Consider the following 17501-nt stretch of genomic DNA (forward strand, 5'->3'; position numbering starts at 1 on the left):
GGCTGGTTCAGATGGGCTTTTATAACTTCCTCCAGAAAAAAAAACAAAGCAAAAACATAAAACCAAAATCAAGTTTATTTATATAGCACGTTTAAAACAAGCATAGTTGACCAAAGTGCTGTACACATTTTTACCAGACAGCATTGTTTTTTTTTACAGCTGATTATCATCATAGTGTGCACTTAATACTGTAGCTTAATCCCTTTACACACACACACATACACACACACACACACACATTCAGCTTTAACTTTGCCGTGGGAACATTTCAGCACTGCATGTAGTGTGATCAGTGTGAACAACAAAAAAACGTGAACCGTTAAAAAACAAGGCAACATGGAAACAAAAAGAACAAACTAAAGCAGGTTCAGTGGAATTCTCAGAGCATTTTCAAGTAAACAGAGAAAAATAAATGTAGCATGATGAAGTGGACCCAATAAAGTCATAAATGCACATGTTCACATTTCCTTTGTGGTAAAGCCATGCACTTAAAGGGCGTCATCTAAGGTCCCTAACCATGTAACACGTCCGTCATGGCTGCATCGTGCGGAGGTGGAATGTGCTTCCCAGCTTTCGCCAGCCGTCTGGTCTCTCCTCAGCTGGCTGGGCTCAGCGATCATCAATCACTCCACATCAGCACGCAGTGGACCTCATAAGGTCCCAGGATCACTAAAGCGTGATCAAAACACATTCCGCTTCCATGATCGAGAGGTTTCAAATCTTTCTGTAGCTCTCAGATGTTCCTGTCGGGAACAATAAAACACGTGGGCCAGCGGTGGAATCGAGCAGAACACAATAAAACTGTTGGCTGATAATCCTCAGCATCATGGCATCACAAAATCCATCAACAGAGAGCCAACGCTTTCAAATGTCATTAAATAACTCACTCGTACTCTCTCTTGTACACAAAAAGAAACTGTCACTGTTGCAGGTTCTTGTGCTAACTTTAAATCACTTGCTGTCTAATGTGGTTGTACAAATTGTGGCCGTGTGGTTTGGCAAAAAAACGTGGTTTCTGATGTTGCTATTAATACCAGCTGGCAGCTTCATCTGATCCAAACCAAAACAGTGTGTAGTCACCTTCATCAGACGCATGAGGGAATTCAACCAACTTCCCAAAACAGTTTATGCCCGTCATTCACTATTGGTGTTGCTCAAGAGAAACAAATAGTAAGGAGCTTGATTCAGGAACTATTTTCACACTGTCACACGTGCCTGGTGAGGAAAGATAACCGACGTCTGAAATGTCACAGTTTCACTCGCAGAAGCTTCGGCTAAACTGTTAAGGCAGGAATTTAGTGTGGAATATAAAAAGCTTATCTCAGTGCAGCTACTTACTGTAATAAATTCATATACACTTCAGACACACACACAAATAAAGCAATGACCTCACTACAATGATTGGAAACCATGCAAATAAATACAGTGAACTTGGTATGTTGTGGCACCACAGACTCACAGCAGTCAGCAGCATTACAGCAGCGCTGCCCACTGAAATCAACTAAATGACACTGTGCTACAAGGTTTCTCTATAGTGATACTCACACGAAGAATTTAAAAAACTACCTGTCTGACACAGCATCAGCATTAACACACAAAGTAGGTCAATGGCACAATGAATTCTCTGATCATTTCTGCATATTTTGTTCTTCATGTACAAAATAAATGGTTTTGCAACATGTGCTGATGTTTCAGGAAGAGTTTGACATTTTGAGAAATAGGATTATTTTCTCTCTTGCCACGAGTTAGATGAGAAGATCGATACCACTCTCCAACTAGCAGCAGGGATAGCTTAGCTTAGGCTGGAAACAGCTGTTCTGGCTCTGTCCAAAGGTGACAAAATCTTCCTAAAGCTAAAAAAACAAAAACAAAATCTAAAACATCAAGTTGTAGTTTCATGTGTGGTTATTTACTCCTCTTTGCCAGGAGCACTCGCCACCAGTGGAGACTCCAGGAAGTCACTACTTCATGCCAAGAAAATGTCCAGCACATAACCATCTGTCAAACTACAGCTGGTCAGCTTCACGCTACCATTTTTGTAATAATGTGGTCATTAGTGAGCTTTAAGGTGTGACAGTTTTGGAAAGAGCCAGCCGAGCTGACTCTCCCTGATTCTTGTCTTTATGCTAATCTAGGCTAAGCTAAGCTAACCAGCTGCTGGCTCTAGCTTCATATGTATTGTACAGAACATTTAAGTTATATCAGTCCTCTCATCGAACTCTCTGCAAGGAAGTGAATAACTGTATTTCACAATAAACTTAACTATACCTTTACTGAGGTGCTGCATTGACCTACAATCACAAGTCGTCACCTATGAATCTGTCTGGTTTCTAAAAACTACAGCACAGCCCCTGGGTGAGAGACTCTTCTTCTTAATAAAAGCCCTAAGCTGATAAAGTTTAAGGCTCTCTGCTCTAAACAGAACTTATCTTGTCATTCAAAACACATTTTATGAAAACAAAAAAAAAAAAAAAACACCTATATTTTTCTCACTCATATTTTGGTTATGATGAAATGATGCTGTGTGCTGTATGTGCCTAATGAAGTCTAAGTACAAGGTGGTAAATGCAGGCTTACAAAATGCAAACACTCACATTATACAGCTGTAAGATTAGTGTTCAGAAATCCATACACATCAAATGACTACTAGTCCACCTTCATGAATCGATTAGTGTGTTAGGGCTGCAACGTGTAGAACGTGTAGCAGTGTTGTAGAGTGTAGCATATTTCTGTGCTTGAAAATCAAACAGTCACAGATGCTGACGTAGTAGCTGTCTGCAGCATCCGTCTGTCCTGATGACCGAAAAAAAACAAAAAAAAAACAAAAACAAATGAACAATCGAAAGGCTCTGAAGCATATTTGGCAACAACTCCTCTAATCCTCAGCCTCACAGACTGTAGTGAGAAGACTCTTCCACACTGCCTCTGTGCTGCTTCTGCCCACAGGAAGAGTTCATCTCCTGCTCTCCTGCATCAAAACTCACACAGGCACTTTATCCATTGAAAGAGAGGCATCTGTATCGTACTGAAACGTCTGGAAGACTTGGTGCAAAAAGGCTGCGTCTGTCTGAATTACTGTCAGTAGGGAATTTTCAGGGTTGTGGGGAAATTCCAACATTTGGTTTGTTGTTCTGCAGGAGCACACATTTTCCACAAAATATTCACAATCAAACAAAAGGAAAAACACTGTGACCGTTTATGAAAACTTCTCCTCTTGCAAAGTAGAACACTTAAAGTCAGATTTGCTTGAATTCCCCTTTAACAGACTGGAAACTGAGTTACGTGTGGGGAAATATTAGAGGGGAAAAGCCAGGTAGAAGGCACTGAGACTTGGTTTCCATGCTGCTCCTTCACATGTGAACTGAAGGCAAAGATGATATAGAGGAGTTCATCGCTGGTCAGTTCACACTTGGTTCACAATGACTTACGAGTGTAACAGTAGACATTCAGGCAAGCCCTTGGACTATAACTCTACACGTAGCGCCTCCTATTCTGTACTGGGAGGATGGAGTAGCTGTTGTGTCCAGTGAGGTTGTGGTTTGCCTAGTGTTTCTAAATACTGAGGACCGGCATGCAGCGTGACTGGGTGTTGCTGTGGTGCGTGGGAGGGGTGGTGGGGGGGGGGGGGTCAGTGAGGTATAACAGTTGACTGTGGCGTTGAAAGGTTGCAGAGAGCTCAGGAGGGCTGGCGTGGCACTGACTGTGCTGCAGGAGCGGGGCGGGTGAGACGGTGAAGTCAGGTCTCAAAGTACTTGTAGATGGCAGTGACATAGGTCATGACGCTTTGCCAGTCTGGCCTCTCTGTGTGCACCATCTCATTTATGTCCTGGAATGGAAAAGAGACACAGTTAAGGAGGAAAGATACTGCTAAACCTCTCTATTTGTTTTACTGAACAAGATCGCTCACAGCTCATTTGGTGCACGTATGTGGAAACAACTGAACAATCTCCATGATATTGAATAATATACTGATATTGAAGTCGTGGCTTTAAGCTCCAAAAGAAATCTCGTAAGTGAACTCTGAGTGAAGGACTTGCTGTCAAACTACTACTTCCACACTCAAAAAAGCTTCAGAATCAGAAGAACCTTATTGTCCAATACAGAGGAAATGTGTCTCTGACAAGGCTCACACATAACATACAAATAATAATAATTATGAACCAGGCAGGAAATCAACAGAGGCTATATCCTGTGTGATGTTTATGTAATCAACCCCTTAACCTACTGTACAGTTTACTTCTTCTTAAAGGAATAGTTCAACATCTGGGAAACATGTTAATTAATTTTCTTTCCAAGAAGATGATGAGTAGATTTATATGGGAAAAATACAAAGCTACCTAGGCCGACAGGCAGTTAGCTTAGCTTAGCACAGAGGTGTCCAAACTGTTCCACAAAGGGCCGGTGTGGCTGCAGCTTTTTGTTCCAGCCAAGCAGCAGCACACCAGACTTGATTCATTTAATCAACTGATCTCAGTCTTCAGACAGCTGGTTGCTCTTGATTGGTTGGAACAAACACCTGCAGCCACATGGCCCTTTGTGGAACAGTTTGGACACCTCTGGCTTTGCATAAAGACAGGAAACAGGGGAAAAAGCTAGACTGGCTCTATCCAAAGTTAAGTAAAGCCACCGACCAGGACCTCTAACTGATCACTGATCAACATGTTATATCTTGTTTGTTTAATTTGTAACAGAGAGTAAAATGGTCCAGCTGAGAGTTTTTGAGGGTTATGTGTTGAACTTTAGTAAAATTTTGAGGGTTTTTGTACAAAGTTTGGCTTTGTAATGACTGACACACAAGCAGGTCAATGAAGTTTATGAGGCTAAAACTGAAACTAAAACTGAGACACTCTACAACTGCAACGCAAGCTGTAGCTCATCTCTGGTTAATGATGAGAATGAGCAACGTTAATGGTTGAAAATCACTTGCACTATGAGTTAGGAAAGTCTAGAAAAAAAAGATATAAAAATAATAAATAACTCCAAAAAAACAAAGGGAACTAGAACAAATTTGAGTCAAACATAATGCCTTCCAACATCATCAAGAGAAAAACAAACATTATCTGCATACATGTTTCTGTACACATTCTCTGGAGTGTACATAATTCTAACCCTAACCCTAAAAATTCAGGCATTTCAAATCTGACCCAAAAGTGCTTGGGTATACTAAGAATATGCCTCCTTTCTTTACAATTAATCACTTATTCTGTTTCTACTTTTACATATTAGTCACAGTAAGTCATTCCATATTGATATGATAAAGTTTACCAAAGTGCATTTGATGCCGACACTCTCTGCAGCCTGGAAAGCTAAGGTGAAATTTCTCCTCTGAGGAAAAGAAGAGAGAGTTTAAGTCCCACAGTGAAACAGCCAAACAAACAGCAAAGATAAAAGTGTTGATAATTAAAGTTTGGGGTTTTCCTCTGATCACCACTTGCCTTCTCTTGGCTGGAGAGCTCCTGGTAGGGGATGTGTGCAGGCAGGTAGGTGTGGAGCACAGCGCAGAAAGCCAGGCCATCATTCCAGCTGCTGCTGAAGTTTGTGATATCAATGTTCTGAAAAACACAGCGGCGATCCAGTTACACTTTGATTTAAACATTTACAACCAAGGACAAAGTTGATAGAAAACCAATTTCTGGTCCTTATCCGAACTTAGAGGGTACAACATTTTAACCCAGGTCGTGAATGTCACTGCCAGCCACTGTATATTACAGGCTTTCAACATCGCCTCCAACAATATTGCAGTCACAATAAATTCAGCTGTCATGGAGCTATTTAAAATGATTTAAAGAAGAGCAGCTCAAGCTCATGACGGTTCTGGGATTTTAAGTATCAACATTACTCATCTGTATCACATATATCATCTTTTCCACCATCAACTGCCATCTGACCTTTAAAATCAAAGATTTACACGCCCCTGCAAACACTCACTGACGTTATATGTAACTAGATGCTCAAGTCTCCTCTGTGTCAAAACTATAATCTAGATACACAATGATTCAGAGAAGGCCTCATGTTTGTGTCAGGTATCTGACAGGATATGTTAAATGTGGCACACTTCCTGGAGAGGACCTAAGGTGCCATGGTAACCATAACCTACTTCAGTTAAAAGGGATAAACATCATCTCAATATAGCAAGTGGCGCTTGACAAACCTGCTCATTTCTAGGCCAGTGTCTACAGGTCGACTGTCTGTGCGCATGTTCAGACAGACATTCTTTGAGTCAACTGTCTCAGGAAAGAAACCGCACTGCAGTCATCAATTAACACCTACAAAAAAGGACCCTATGCATGCGTAATAACAACAACACCATCCTCACACTAGACTGAAACAGGAGGCAGAAGAGACAAGGAAGATTTTCATGTAACCAAACCCCTTATAGTCGTCATTGTTTTCTGCACAAGCCCTGCAGGAGTTACAGACAGTTTGGATCAGCTGGCACAAATCAGTGACAGGACGTTAGCCTACCTGGTAGCCCTCAGTCTTCTTCTGGCACCACTTTAGCAAAGCATTTCTCTTGGAGCCTCCATACTCTCTGGCCAGTGCTGACAACGGATCCTTTCTCTCCTCTCTGTAGTGGACACACAGAAGAGACAAGTAAGCAAACACTGTACCACAGTTTGAAAAGATTAACTGTCAGAGAGGCATATTATACAGACACATTATGTGGTAAACATGTGCTTAGTGAGCTAGGAAGGCTGACATGACTTGGGCTGTATGTTCTCACAGCAGACCAATCACAGCTTCAGTATAATGACGTGATGTTACACAGGCAGGTGACAGATTAAAATCGATGACTTTAAACACACAGTGTGAGCATGCTTGCTGGATTATGGGCAAATAAAGTAATTCACATCTGCCAATTAGCACCACGTACAGGTGAGGCAGAGGAAGTACCTTAGTCGGCTGCGTGCTGTGGGGGTGATTGAGGCGGTGGGAGAGGAGGAGGACAGGGAGAGTGGAGAGGAGGCTGCACTCATTGCCATCAGGGAGGAAGAGGAGGCACCATCTGGAGCTGACATGTCCCTCTTTATCTCCTCACTGCTCCTGCGGGACACTGCTCAGGACACCAAGACAGAAGAGACAATTATTTTTTTTTATTAAAATGGAATGAGATTGAGTTATTGCTTATAACTTAACTAGCATCTCTGACCTGAGATTGCCTTGGTGGAGTCCATGTTGGACACCCTCTGGAGGACAGATGGAGGTCGGCTAGCCGAGGTTGCCCTGAGAAGGTGCTCAGCTGTGGATACATCACATACAGTACGAGTGTTTCTATAAGGGACTTTCTCTTAAATTAGATGTAACAAAGAGTCGCATTCCAACCCCTCGGAGCTCAGGGAATATCGACTCACTTAGTAAGAAAACTATAAATCAAAGAAAAATAAACTTGGCGACAGCCACGTCTGCATGTTCACATGAAACACTTGAACTCATTACTGGAGAAAATGGGCTGAGGGAAATTCTACAGTAAGTGGTGGCTCATTATTTCCCTCTTATCGTCCACTACACTGTTTTCATGAACTAAAAAAAATGACGTCAGAATGCAGTAAACCTACTAACTCCCAACTCCAGGCCTGTGGGGAAACACTGTTCCTTTATTTCTCATGACAGAGGGGACCGTCCCTTCCCATTAACTGTTATGTTTCCTATGACAGAAGGATAGCTGAGAACAAAGGACTCTGGCATTTCCTGTGTGCTGTCCATAATTAGAGTACAGTATTCTGCCCTCTTACATATTTATACTTAAATTACATATTTATACTTAATTTTCAGTATCATTATTAATATATGGCGTGTGTTTAAATCATCACTGTGATGGCTGCCTCACCTGGCATGGTGATGTCTGTGTAGCTGGGCCTCTTGTCACTCAGTGAGGAGAGCGGCTTGGCTGCTGACATAGGCCCAGTTATGGAGTGTCTCTGAAACAGCAATGAATTACAGTTTTCTGTGTTACAAATTCCATGAATAGCCCTGGTTGATAGAAATACAATATAAAATGCAGTATATGACATTGCTTAATAGTGATACAGGTTGGGTTTTTTGACACAGACAACTCAGAATCTACAAACTTGGTGATATAAATTTTTTCAGAAAATCGAAAGGATTAAATCTTCCTTCCCTGAGAGGAGAAAATTCTACTTGACATTTTGTAGACAAAACAATTAAGTGAGAATAATGAGAATAATCACCATATTGATCAATAATGAACTGCAACACTAAAATTCAGAGCGTTTCCATTTACTAATTGTTATTAATTGACTAATGTTTGAGAAAATGAACGTCCAATGTGTCCAGTTTGCCATCTTATTCCACAGTTTTGAAAAAACAGACACTGAATTGAAATAATCTGTCGTCTGTGATTCACCTGGTTTTCCCACATGTTCCCACAGTCTAACTTCTCTAAAGCTTCTCACCAGTTTATCCAATCAGCAAGGGCTAAATCTGAAAAATCAAAAATCAGTAGAGCTCCTGGGGTTTCGAGCTGTACTCATTTATTTTTTACTTGTACTAACAATCGTACAAATATTCATGCAAAATGTGTGTCACAAAGAGTTCTCATTTTGAGAGAGCATACTGTAGTCAACTGTGGTAAACTACAGAGAAGGATTTGTTTATTAGCCTGCCTCTTTCCCAAACTCTTGACTGTAAGAACAACAAAAAAAATCCCACCCACTGTTGCGTCTCTGTACTCACTTTATTTCTGTAAAGCTACCTACTTAAAAAACATAAATTTGGTTCTTAGACCAGAATGTTTTTCACAGTTAAGAGGTACTGATGTGGTGCACCTGTCAATAAGACAGGTGTGCAAGAACACAGTATTTGTTGCAAACTAAATCTTGTATCTAGTCCTTCTAAGTTTTCTTAAATGATTTTTATAGTTTTGTATTTTTGTGTTTTAAAATCATGTTTTTGTTTGTTTGTTCTTGATGTCGATGTTCTTGATACTTATCATTTGTCTTATGCTGTTTTAAATATTGTGTAGTGAAGCCAAAGACTACTTTCCACATCATGGACCATGAAGTTCATAACTTGCTAACCACAGGGAAAAAGGAAACTTTAGCAGCATATTCACATAAAGCCTTCCCTCCTGTACCTGTATGGGTGAAACAGCTGCTGCTGGAGGTGTCTTCATGGGACTGGGGCTGAGGGGGGTGCGTGGTAGCGGGGCAGCCGAGGCTGTTGGAGCCACAGAGGCGCCGTTGGAAGGTGGACCTAAGTTAACACGGAGAAGGGACAGTTAGTCACCTATGGCTCAGTTTAGACCTGCTCCACACAAACAACTAAATAAACTCCTGATGTAATGCACTGCATCACTGTTGTGTGGTACCTTGTGAGGCACTGTCAAAGCTCTTGATGAGTGTTTTGACAGTGGGCGAGGGCTCTGAGGAGGTGGAAGAACGCCGGCTGAGACCCATCCCCTGTCTGAGAGCAGCCAGGTCTCTCTCCACTGCATTCATGTAGTTATACACTCTGCCTCTCTCCTCCTCCTGCCTGGGAAACACAGTATTCTACTCAGCATATCCACTCACAGAGCCTATGCTGTCAACTTCCATACTATGGTTTGAGAATAGCTCTTCTTCAGGAAATTACATCATGTTGTAGGGACAATTATGAGGAAAACAGCAACTAAAAATGTATTATTTATAATTTTGTCATTTGGCCTGTGAGATTCATCAAAGACAAATGAACGTAATCCTTTCTACTGAGCATCCAGCATCATAATCAAATAAGCAGCTACATCTCCCTTCCTTTGGTTGAGAAACATGAGACAGACGATGCCAGCGTGACTGGAGCTGCTCCAAACGTCTCTCTGTGGCTCTTACTTGCGGCTCTTGACCTCATCCAGCTCCTTGCTCAGCTTCTCGTTCTTCTCCTGCGCTTCCTGCAGTCGGCGCCGCAAGTCTCCAATCTCCTCCTGTGCTTCCGACTTGATGTCATTAGCAATGACAACAGCTGTCTGCAGGTCAGCCTGGAACTGACGCCACTCCATTGACTCCTCCTGTGGACACACACACACACACACACACACAAACACATGAGACGACAGTGGAGAGTGTAACACTATTTAGGCTAAATGACACATTAGATCATCAGTCAGTTTTGTTGTTGTTTTTTGGTGACGTAGGGGCAGTTTGGTCTGAGACTGGGCCGATGGGAGAGGTGACAGTAAGTGAAAATAGTTGTGGGCTGTAAAATTAAAACAATGAGCTGAAAGATGCTAGAAAGCTCTGCAGAGGGGAACTGAAAATTTGGGTGATAAATTCTGATTAGCATCTTAAAGGCTGGTAAGACTACACGACACATCACATCATTAAGATATAAACTCTACTGGCTTCCTGTGAATCCAGAGGAGTATTTGAAAACACTTCTTATCATTGGCTTTAACCAGGGTCCAGATAAATCAGTATTAAACTAACTTATTTATTATATGTAAACAAATTTTATGTAGATAATATTAAGCCTAAATCTGCCCCCAGCCCTCAAACATCCACCCCGGAGCAGCACCCCTACCCTCAGTCTGCGGTGAAGAATCTTAATCTCTCTCTCCATGTCGTGCTTCTGGTCCTGCAGCTTCTTCACAGAGTCTGAGATAGAAAGAAGATACATGTTGTGATTTAAATGCCACTAGACTAACTCAAAACCATGGAGGTCTGAGAAGACACGAGAGGAAGGTCGACAGACATTTTATAGCAGGACAGTAAAACTTTTGAGGAACAGAGGATGATAAATGTTCATTCACACCACGTCTCAGAAGATGCTTTGGGTTTCAAACTGGAGGATCTCTAAACTATCATGTGCTACCTGTTTGAGTAAACATGAAGGTGCACAAACCTACTACCCAGTCAAAGTTTGCCCATTAGAACAAATTTGCACTCAGGTTGGTTACAGAGTGTGTTTCTAACCCACTTACTCTCCAGGTCTGTGATGATGAGGTTGTCGTGGAGTTTAAGAGCTCGGTGCTGCTCCACCTCATCCTCCAGCTCAAAGATGGTTTCCTTCATGTCTGCGATCTCGGTCTCTTTCTCCTGCAGCTCCACGCGCTGCTTCTCCAGTGCGCGCTCCTGTTCGGCCATCTGCTGCTGCACCTGCTCCTGGAAGTCTCTGTATTCCCTGTCCAGCTGCACACACAGGATGAAGAGTATCCTTCATTTAATTATTAACAAGCAATGAGGTAATTAGCTGACTAATGTGCAACAAAGCTTCATCCGTGTCATATTGTAACATAAAGAGATGTATTGTGCACACAGCGTGTCTTAGTATTTCCTCTGTCTAGTGTTATGCTGGTGAGGTAAAAACAAGGAATGTGAGCCACTCCTTGTTAAAGGTCAGCTGAAGAACTGACCACTGAATCTGTGACATTTTCAACATAAAATCTGGCTCTGATCCATCAGTAATAAAAGGAGAGCTTATTTTGATAACCCAAAAACTCTCTTGAGATCTTGCTTCCTAAATTAAAAATTAATTTAGGTCAAGCACCTATCCTGCATCCCTAACCCACACACTGTCTGTGTAACAGCCTCTGATTTTACATCTCACGTTCTCTTTCAGGGCTCGAGTTTTAACTAACCTTAGTGAAAGTCTCTTGCAGCCTGTTGAGTTCACTGTGGGCTTGTTCCAGCTCCTCCTGCATCTTTGCAGCTTTGGCCTCGGCCTCCTCTTTCCCCAGCCGCACACCTTCTAGCAGCTGGCAGATGTCGTTTTTGTCCCCCGCAGTGTGAAGAGAGTACAGCTCGGCCACCCTCTGCCTCTCCTGGTCCAGCTGGGCTCTGCAGCGGCTCAGCTCGGCCTGGTCATTGCTCACTGCTGCCTTGTACTCATCCAGTGCGGCTGCCATGGCAGTCCGATCCTGTCTCTCTGATTCCATGATGCGCTCCATCTGGTGGTTCCTCTCCTTCAGGGCTCCGATCATCTCCTGGGCCTCCGCGTTGTCCTGTTCGGCCATCTTTAACGTGTTGGAGAGGTGCTGCTGCACCCCCAGCAGCTGCTCTCTCTCAAAGCGGGCATTATCTGCCAGGTCTGCGTAGCGCTGCTCCAGCTCCATGTAGCGGCCGCTCTTGATGTCCTCCTCTAGCACATAAGAGATATGATGCTCATCCAGCAGCGAGCGCAGGTACTCGATCTGGCGACCGTAGAGCTCCAGCTTGTCGCTCTGCTGGCACAGGGAGTCCATAAGGATCACCTTCTCCTCGCCGAGCCGCTCGTTCTCCCCGTTCAGCTCCTGGGTGATTTGCTGCAGGTCGGCCAGCTCCTGTAGTGTGGCCTGGAGCTCCTCGGCCGTGCTGTGCTGGTTCTCTTCCATCTGGTGGATACGCTCCGTCAGACAGGCCACCGACACCTCACTGGCATTGCCACTGCTGCCCCTACGTGAGCGCTCCCTGCTGGGAGCGCACTCTGACTCAGATGACGAGGAGGCTCCAGAGGGGGCATCCAGGGCATCATCACTGGAGGTGACGGCCTGGTAGACCTCACTGGATTCACTGTCGAGGTTGTCTGCTGAGCCTCCATGTTGGTGTCCTGTGAGCAGATCCTCCAAAGAGCCCGGGGCAGACCCTTCCACTGAGGAGGTCAGTGTACCTGTGCCTCCACCATCACTCTGTCCACTGCCAGCTGCCAGGTGGTCAGGGCTCAGGGAGGCATAGCTGAACAGCTTGTCAGAGCCGTCCAGCCTCTGCTCCAGAGAGAAGCCCAGTGCATTAAGCCGGTCCTTCAGCATGCGGTTCTCACTCTTCAGTAGGTTGAGCTCCTCTCTGATGGCCTGGTTCTGCTCTTGTAAGAGAATCAGAGTGGACTCCACATCAGCTGCTGTGATGGCTGAAACCTGGGGCTTCTCTTCCTCCCCAGCCTCTTCCTGCAGCGGCACTTCTTTCCCTCCCATACCAAGCTGGGCCCTCATGTCCCTCAGCTCACTGCGCAGGTGTAGGATCTCCACATCTTTGCTTTTAGCCAAACCCAACAGGTCTTTTACTTTAGCCTCCAGAGCCACCTTATCGCTGATCTGGCCGTCTGATTTAGACTTGCTCATACGGCTCTCAGACTCTGTATGGATCTGGCTGCGAGAGCGCTTCCCTGAGGACACATCTCCAGCCACAGTCCCTGATACCAACTGCTTCTTCGCAGCGGATGTCCTGGATGTCCGAAGACGGTCTCGTGATGAATTTGGCTCCTTGGAAGTCGAGGATGTCGTACGCTTGGATGAAGTACCTGGTAAGAGAGGAAAAGGGTAATATTTACATTTCTAGTAAAACAATGTTATGTAATAAAATTAATATCTAGGAGTGAAACTTTAGATATACCTGATGTTGTCTTTGGCTTGCTGTCTATGTTGTTAGCACTAGTCCCAACAGAGGCAGTCCTCTTGGTCTTAGCGACAGCACTACTCGATGCAGGATTCCCTCCGGCCATAGCTGCTAAAAGATCATCATTGCTTTTCACCTGAAAGGACAAACATTCAACACATTCACTTACAAACAAGAAAATAAAATCACATTCAAAGATAGTAAAACAGTGGCGTGTGTCAAAGGGTCCATCACGTGATGAGTCTTTACCTTAGACAGCGGTGCTGTGGTACTGGTCTTGGCTGCAGGTTTTCCGGTACCAGCGGCAGCCGCGGCCTCAGCCTTCCCTCGATCTCCGCTCACCTTACTCACGGCTGGCCGGACCGACTTCTTCATACTGAGTTCTCTGATGCCGATGCATTTACAGCTCGATCTGTGCACAAAGGAAGGAGGAGAAAGGTAATGTATGTCAGCCTGCAGAGTGATAGCTCCAGTTTTCCATGGAAGAGGAATTCTTTCCACAGAGGCTGCTCCCCAAACACTAGAAAACACTGAGACCACAATGAATAGCTGAGCAGAGAAACCTCTGTCTGTCTCTGTGATTTTACGTTTGTTCAAGATAGTTGGTGTTTGGGGGTTTATGAAAAAGTGGATAATTCTGCCTTTGCTCCTGACGTCCATAATGATACGTTCATGCAGATATTGGAGTTTAAAATGTTGTTTATTTATATTGACATCATGATATCTGGACACTGGTCTGTTGCTTGAAATTTCTATCATTTTTGTCTTTGCTGCAGTTACATTTGGTAGCTGTTAAGGCAGCTGTAGGACCACCCCAGACACAGGAATGTAAGATAAACAGGGATCTAGAGACTTCCACAGGTCAACCACTGTCTCCACTAGATGGCTCTCATGTGTTTGTGATGCCTCAGTCAGTGTCGCCTCACAGCTCTGGGGACTGCAACGGTGATGACACTGATAAAGACTTAGTTCAAACTATGTGGGTGGTTGCTGGGATTTGTATATATTTATTTATGGGTAGAATGTGGTCTTACACCTTAGCACAAACAAAGATGAGCCACAAAGGGTTTTAGTCTTGCACTGAGCAGAATGATCAGCAGAGCCAAAAAAGGAAAAGACGATTCCCTCACAGATCAAAGTGAAAGTTCAAACCGTTACAACTGCCGTCATTTTTTATTTTTTTTGGTGAGACAAAAAAATGTGAGTCTGTTAGTCTGTTACCGGCCAACTGCTCTGATGCACTGCATTTCATCTTGCACCGCCAAGGAAACATTTGGTACCATGTTTGTCCAAGATGTATTCATACACGTTCACAATCACCGTTACTCTGTTTAAACAACCTGACAACACAGAAAAGATTCCTAATAACAATTTAATGAGGGCAAATTCTTGATTTCTTCAGCAGGATATGATTCAAAATGTGTACTGAATTAGCAACACATGACAGAAAAATATTCTCTCAAACAAATGAAGCCCCTATAACTATGTTTGAGTTACCCGCTGCAATTTTGCCAATAAACTATGCTCATTTGGCAGTGGACGAGGTGTTGAAACTGGCTGTAAGCAAAGAACAAAGCCTTGTATAAAACACAGGAGGCATCATTCAGTATTGTTCACGTATTCAGGTCTGAAGAGACCGTGACTTTATGCCGCGATAGTAAGAAAAAGTGATTTGGGACACAGCTGGAGACAAAGAGTAAGTACTTTAGCACAGACTTGGATGTCATGGAGTTCTCGTAAGAGGAAAAAGTGAGCTGAAATGATTTATTATACACAGGAAACCCAGCTACAATCTGTCTCTGAGTCAGTGCTCTGTTGTTTTCCTGAGCAGAAGTTTGTTGTTTGGATATGGAAATAAATATAAATCAGATATCAGCAGTAAATCAGACTTAAAACAGAACACTGTGAGAAGCCGACTAGTGTTTCATAGCAGGAGAATAAATGTTTAGACACTCACTGACTAGAATTTCTCCTTGAATCTTAGCTAAATAAATACACACACACACACACACACACACACACACACACACACACACAGAAAATGAATCAGCAATTAAAATCTGATCTGATACAGCAGGAGAAGGAGCAGGAGGAGATTTGCACACACTAGTGCACATCTGAGCAACACATTGTGTACTTTCTCTCTGCTGATAACCTGCTGCTAAACCACAACTGCACTTTATTCAAAAACAAATACTTTACCAATTGATCTCAGCTGTGTTTCCTACTTACAGGTGTTATTTTAAATCTGCCATCCTGCACCAACTCTTCTTCTTCTTCCTCTTCAAGCACACAGACTCCTCAAAGTGATTCATTTTTCTCTGTCAAAGACAATATTTATTTGGCTTGTTATTTCTGTCAGGCTCTGACCTTTGCCTCCAGTGACATAGATACTGCGGGTTCAGCTACACCTACTTCACACAAACAGCCTTCGCCTTTAGGAAGAGTTTGAGAGTCTGATCACTCTCACAGATAAAAATGTGGGGTTTTTTTTGGTCCAAGCTGAAGAACTTGAAAACTCAAAATAACATGCTTACAAAAACTGTTAGTTAAACCAGCCACAAAATGCACTGTCTATGGTCTGATGGTATGCCACTGGACCACAGACAGTTATGTATAAGTTTACAAAGAGCTGCACACAAACAAAAGAATCAATCCTCTTGCCTCATATGGAGGAAATGGCAAATAATATGTCTCAGCTGGTTGGAGTATGCAGCTCTGTGGCTCCTGTGGTGCAGAGGTATATTGTATTTACCGAAACAGACCTGTGCCGCAGGCCAATGGTTACAATACAAACTCAGTTTTCACATAAGGCTCTGACACATATTGTTTTTGTGCATCTTCACTCCAGTCAGTGTCCTCTGCTAGTTTACATTTATTAAGACAGAGACTATTTTTTTTAGAAGCATCATGTGTCTGTACAGTTAACACTGCATCTTGGCCAGACCAAGGTATTACATGCTGACAGGTTGTCTTAAGTTGTTTATGCACTGGAGCTATAAATAAGTGTCTGGAAAGCTTTTGTTGTGTTTGAGTCTGCCATGACCAGCACTTCTCCTACTCTGCTTTGCATGTCTCTCACAAACTGAAACTGAAATGTTTAGTCAATGAATAATTTAGCTGACAGGCAGTAAAGCAGTCTGCAGCTATTCTGATATTAATTACTTCAGTAATGTTTTCAAGCAAATATTGGCCGAGATTAGTTTCTTAGTCATAAGGATTTTTTCCCCCCCTGTGTGACAGTAAACTCACTATCTTTGGATTTTATGAAGTGTTGCTCTGACAAAACAAGCAATTTGAAGGCATCAGCCGAGGCTTTAGAAATGATGATGATGATGATGATGATTTTCTACCATTTTACAGATGAAATGATTATAACAAGAATAGATGAATCGATGATGAAAATAATCATTAGTTGTAACCCTGACACACATCCTTTTGGGCACAAAGAAACTAAGAAAGTCCAAAATAGTGTAACAGCCTCATTGCAGCTGCTAAATTCACACCAATCATCATTCAGCTTGCTGTGGTGTATCCCAAGTAAATATGGTTCTAGAAATTAAATATTACAGTAGTGCTTTAATGGGCTTATTCTTAATACCCCATGCTAATGATACCATGGTTTGAAATGTAACTCATCTAAACTCTTTCTATATGACCTCTCCATCTCATCTGTCTTGACACATCTAACAATGCACTGCTTATAGTTAGTATTTGTATCTCTATATGCATCCATTTATCCAGAACACATATGTTTCAACTGTGGAGGGCGTTCACCCTGAGCACTGACATGTGCTCTCAACAGCTAGCCAGCTTTCTGAATAGCTGAATGTGTGTCAAAGCAGATGTCTGAAACAGAGAGCTGCTAGCTAGAGCGCAACCCTTTTCATTGGATCTGAATAGACATGGGAGCAGAGCAGGCTGGGGACCAGCAGAGCAGCTAAATGGGGCAGAGTCAGCAGCCTTTTCTTTCACTCTCCCACTGCACAGAACAGTATGCACTTCACCATGTAGGTCTACATGACCTATGACAAAAAGCTTTGTGTGTGTGTGCTATTTTAGAGCCTCTTAAGACAACAATTCATATTTGTACCAGAAATGCATACACACTCTGTCCTGACATTCTCAGTTGGTTCAGTTTGAAAAAAATGTCGTCTAAACGAGTATCTCTTCTCACAGTCCTGTAGTTTACACTGACATCTG

At 43.0% G+C, this 17501-nt stretch overlaps 1 protein-coding gene across 1 annotated transcript; it reads right to left on the bottom strand.

Moving 5' to 3' along the window:
- Nucleotides 1-57: 57 nt before the first annotated feature.
- On the bottom strand, nt 58-15592 carry specc1la (sperm antigen with calponin homology and coiled-coil domains 1-like a). The gene is made up of 16 exons (XM_041042572.1): nt 15501-15592; nt 13548-13710; nt 13296-13434; nt 11570-13203; nt 10913-11120; nt 10513-10586; nt 9825-10000; nt 9329-9492; nt 9095-9213; nt 7829-7919; nt 7151-7240; nt 6895-7054; nt 6466-6568; nt 5436-5552; nt 5266-5325; nt 58-3826 (listed from the first exon to the last, which is right to left on the bottom strand). Exons 2-16 carry the CDS (start codon nt 13671-13673, stop codon nt 3737-3739), a joined length of 3351 nt encoding a protein of 1116 aa, XP_040898506.1. The 5' UTR covers nt 13674-13710; nt 15501-15592; the 3' UTR covers nt 58-3736.
- Between the last annotated feature and the right edge of the window lie 1909 nt (nt 15593-17501).

The sequence above is a fragment of the Toxotes jaculatrix genome, chromosome 7 (genome assembly GCF_017976425.1).
Source record: "Toxotes jaculatrix isolate fToxJac2 chromosome 7, fToxJac2.pri, whole genome shotgun sequence".
Lineage (NCBI taxonomy): Eukaryota > Metazoa > Chordata > Actinopteri > Toxotidae > Toxotes > Toxotes jaculatrix.

Excerpts from the sequence above, each read along its gene's own strand:
- specc1la (XM_041042572.1), bottom strand. The coding sequence starts at position 13,673 with ATGAAGAAGTCGGTCCGGCCAGCCGTGAGTAAGGTGAGCGGAGATCGA. Across the intron at positions 7,241-7,828 it reads CACAGACATCACCATGCCAG|CTGAGCACCTTCTCAGGGCA; the intron begins GTGAGGCAGCCA and ends ATGTATCCACAG. Across the intron at positions 5,326-5,435 it reads AGCTCTCCAGCCAAGAGAAG|AGGAGAAATTTCACCTTAGC; the intron begins GCAAGTGGTGAT and ends TCTTTTCCTCAG.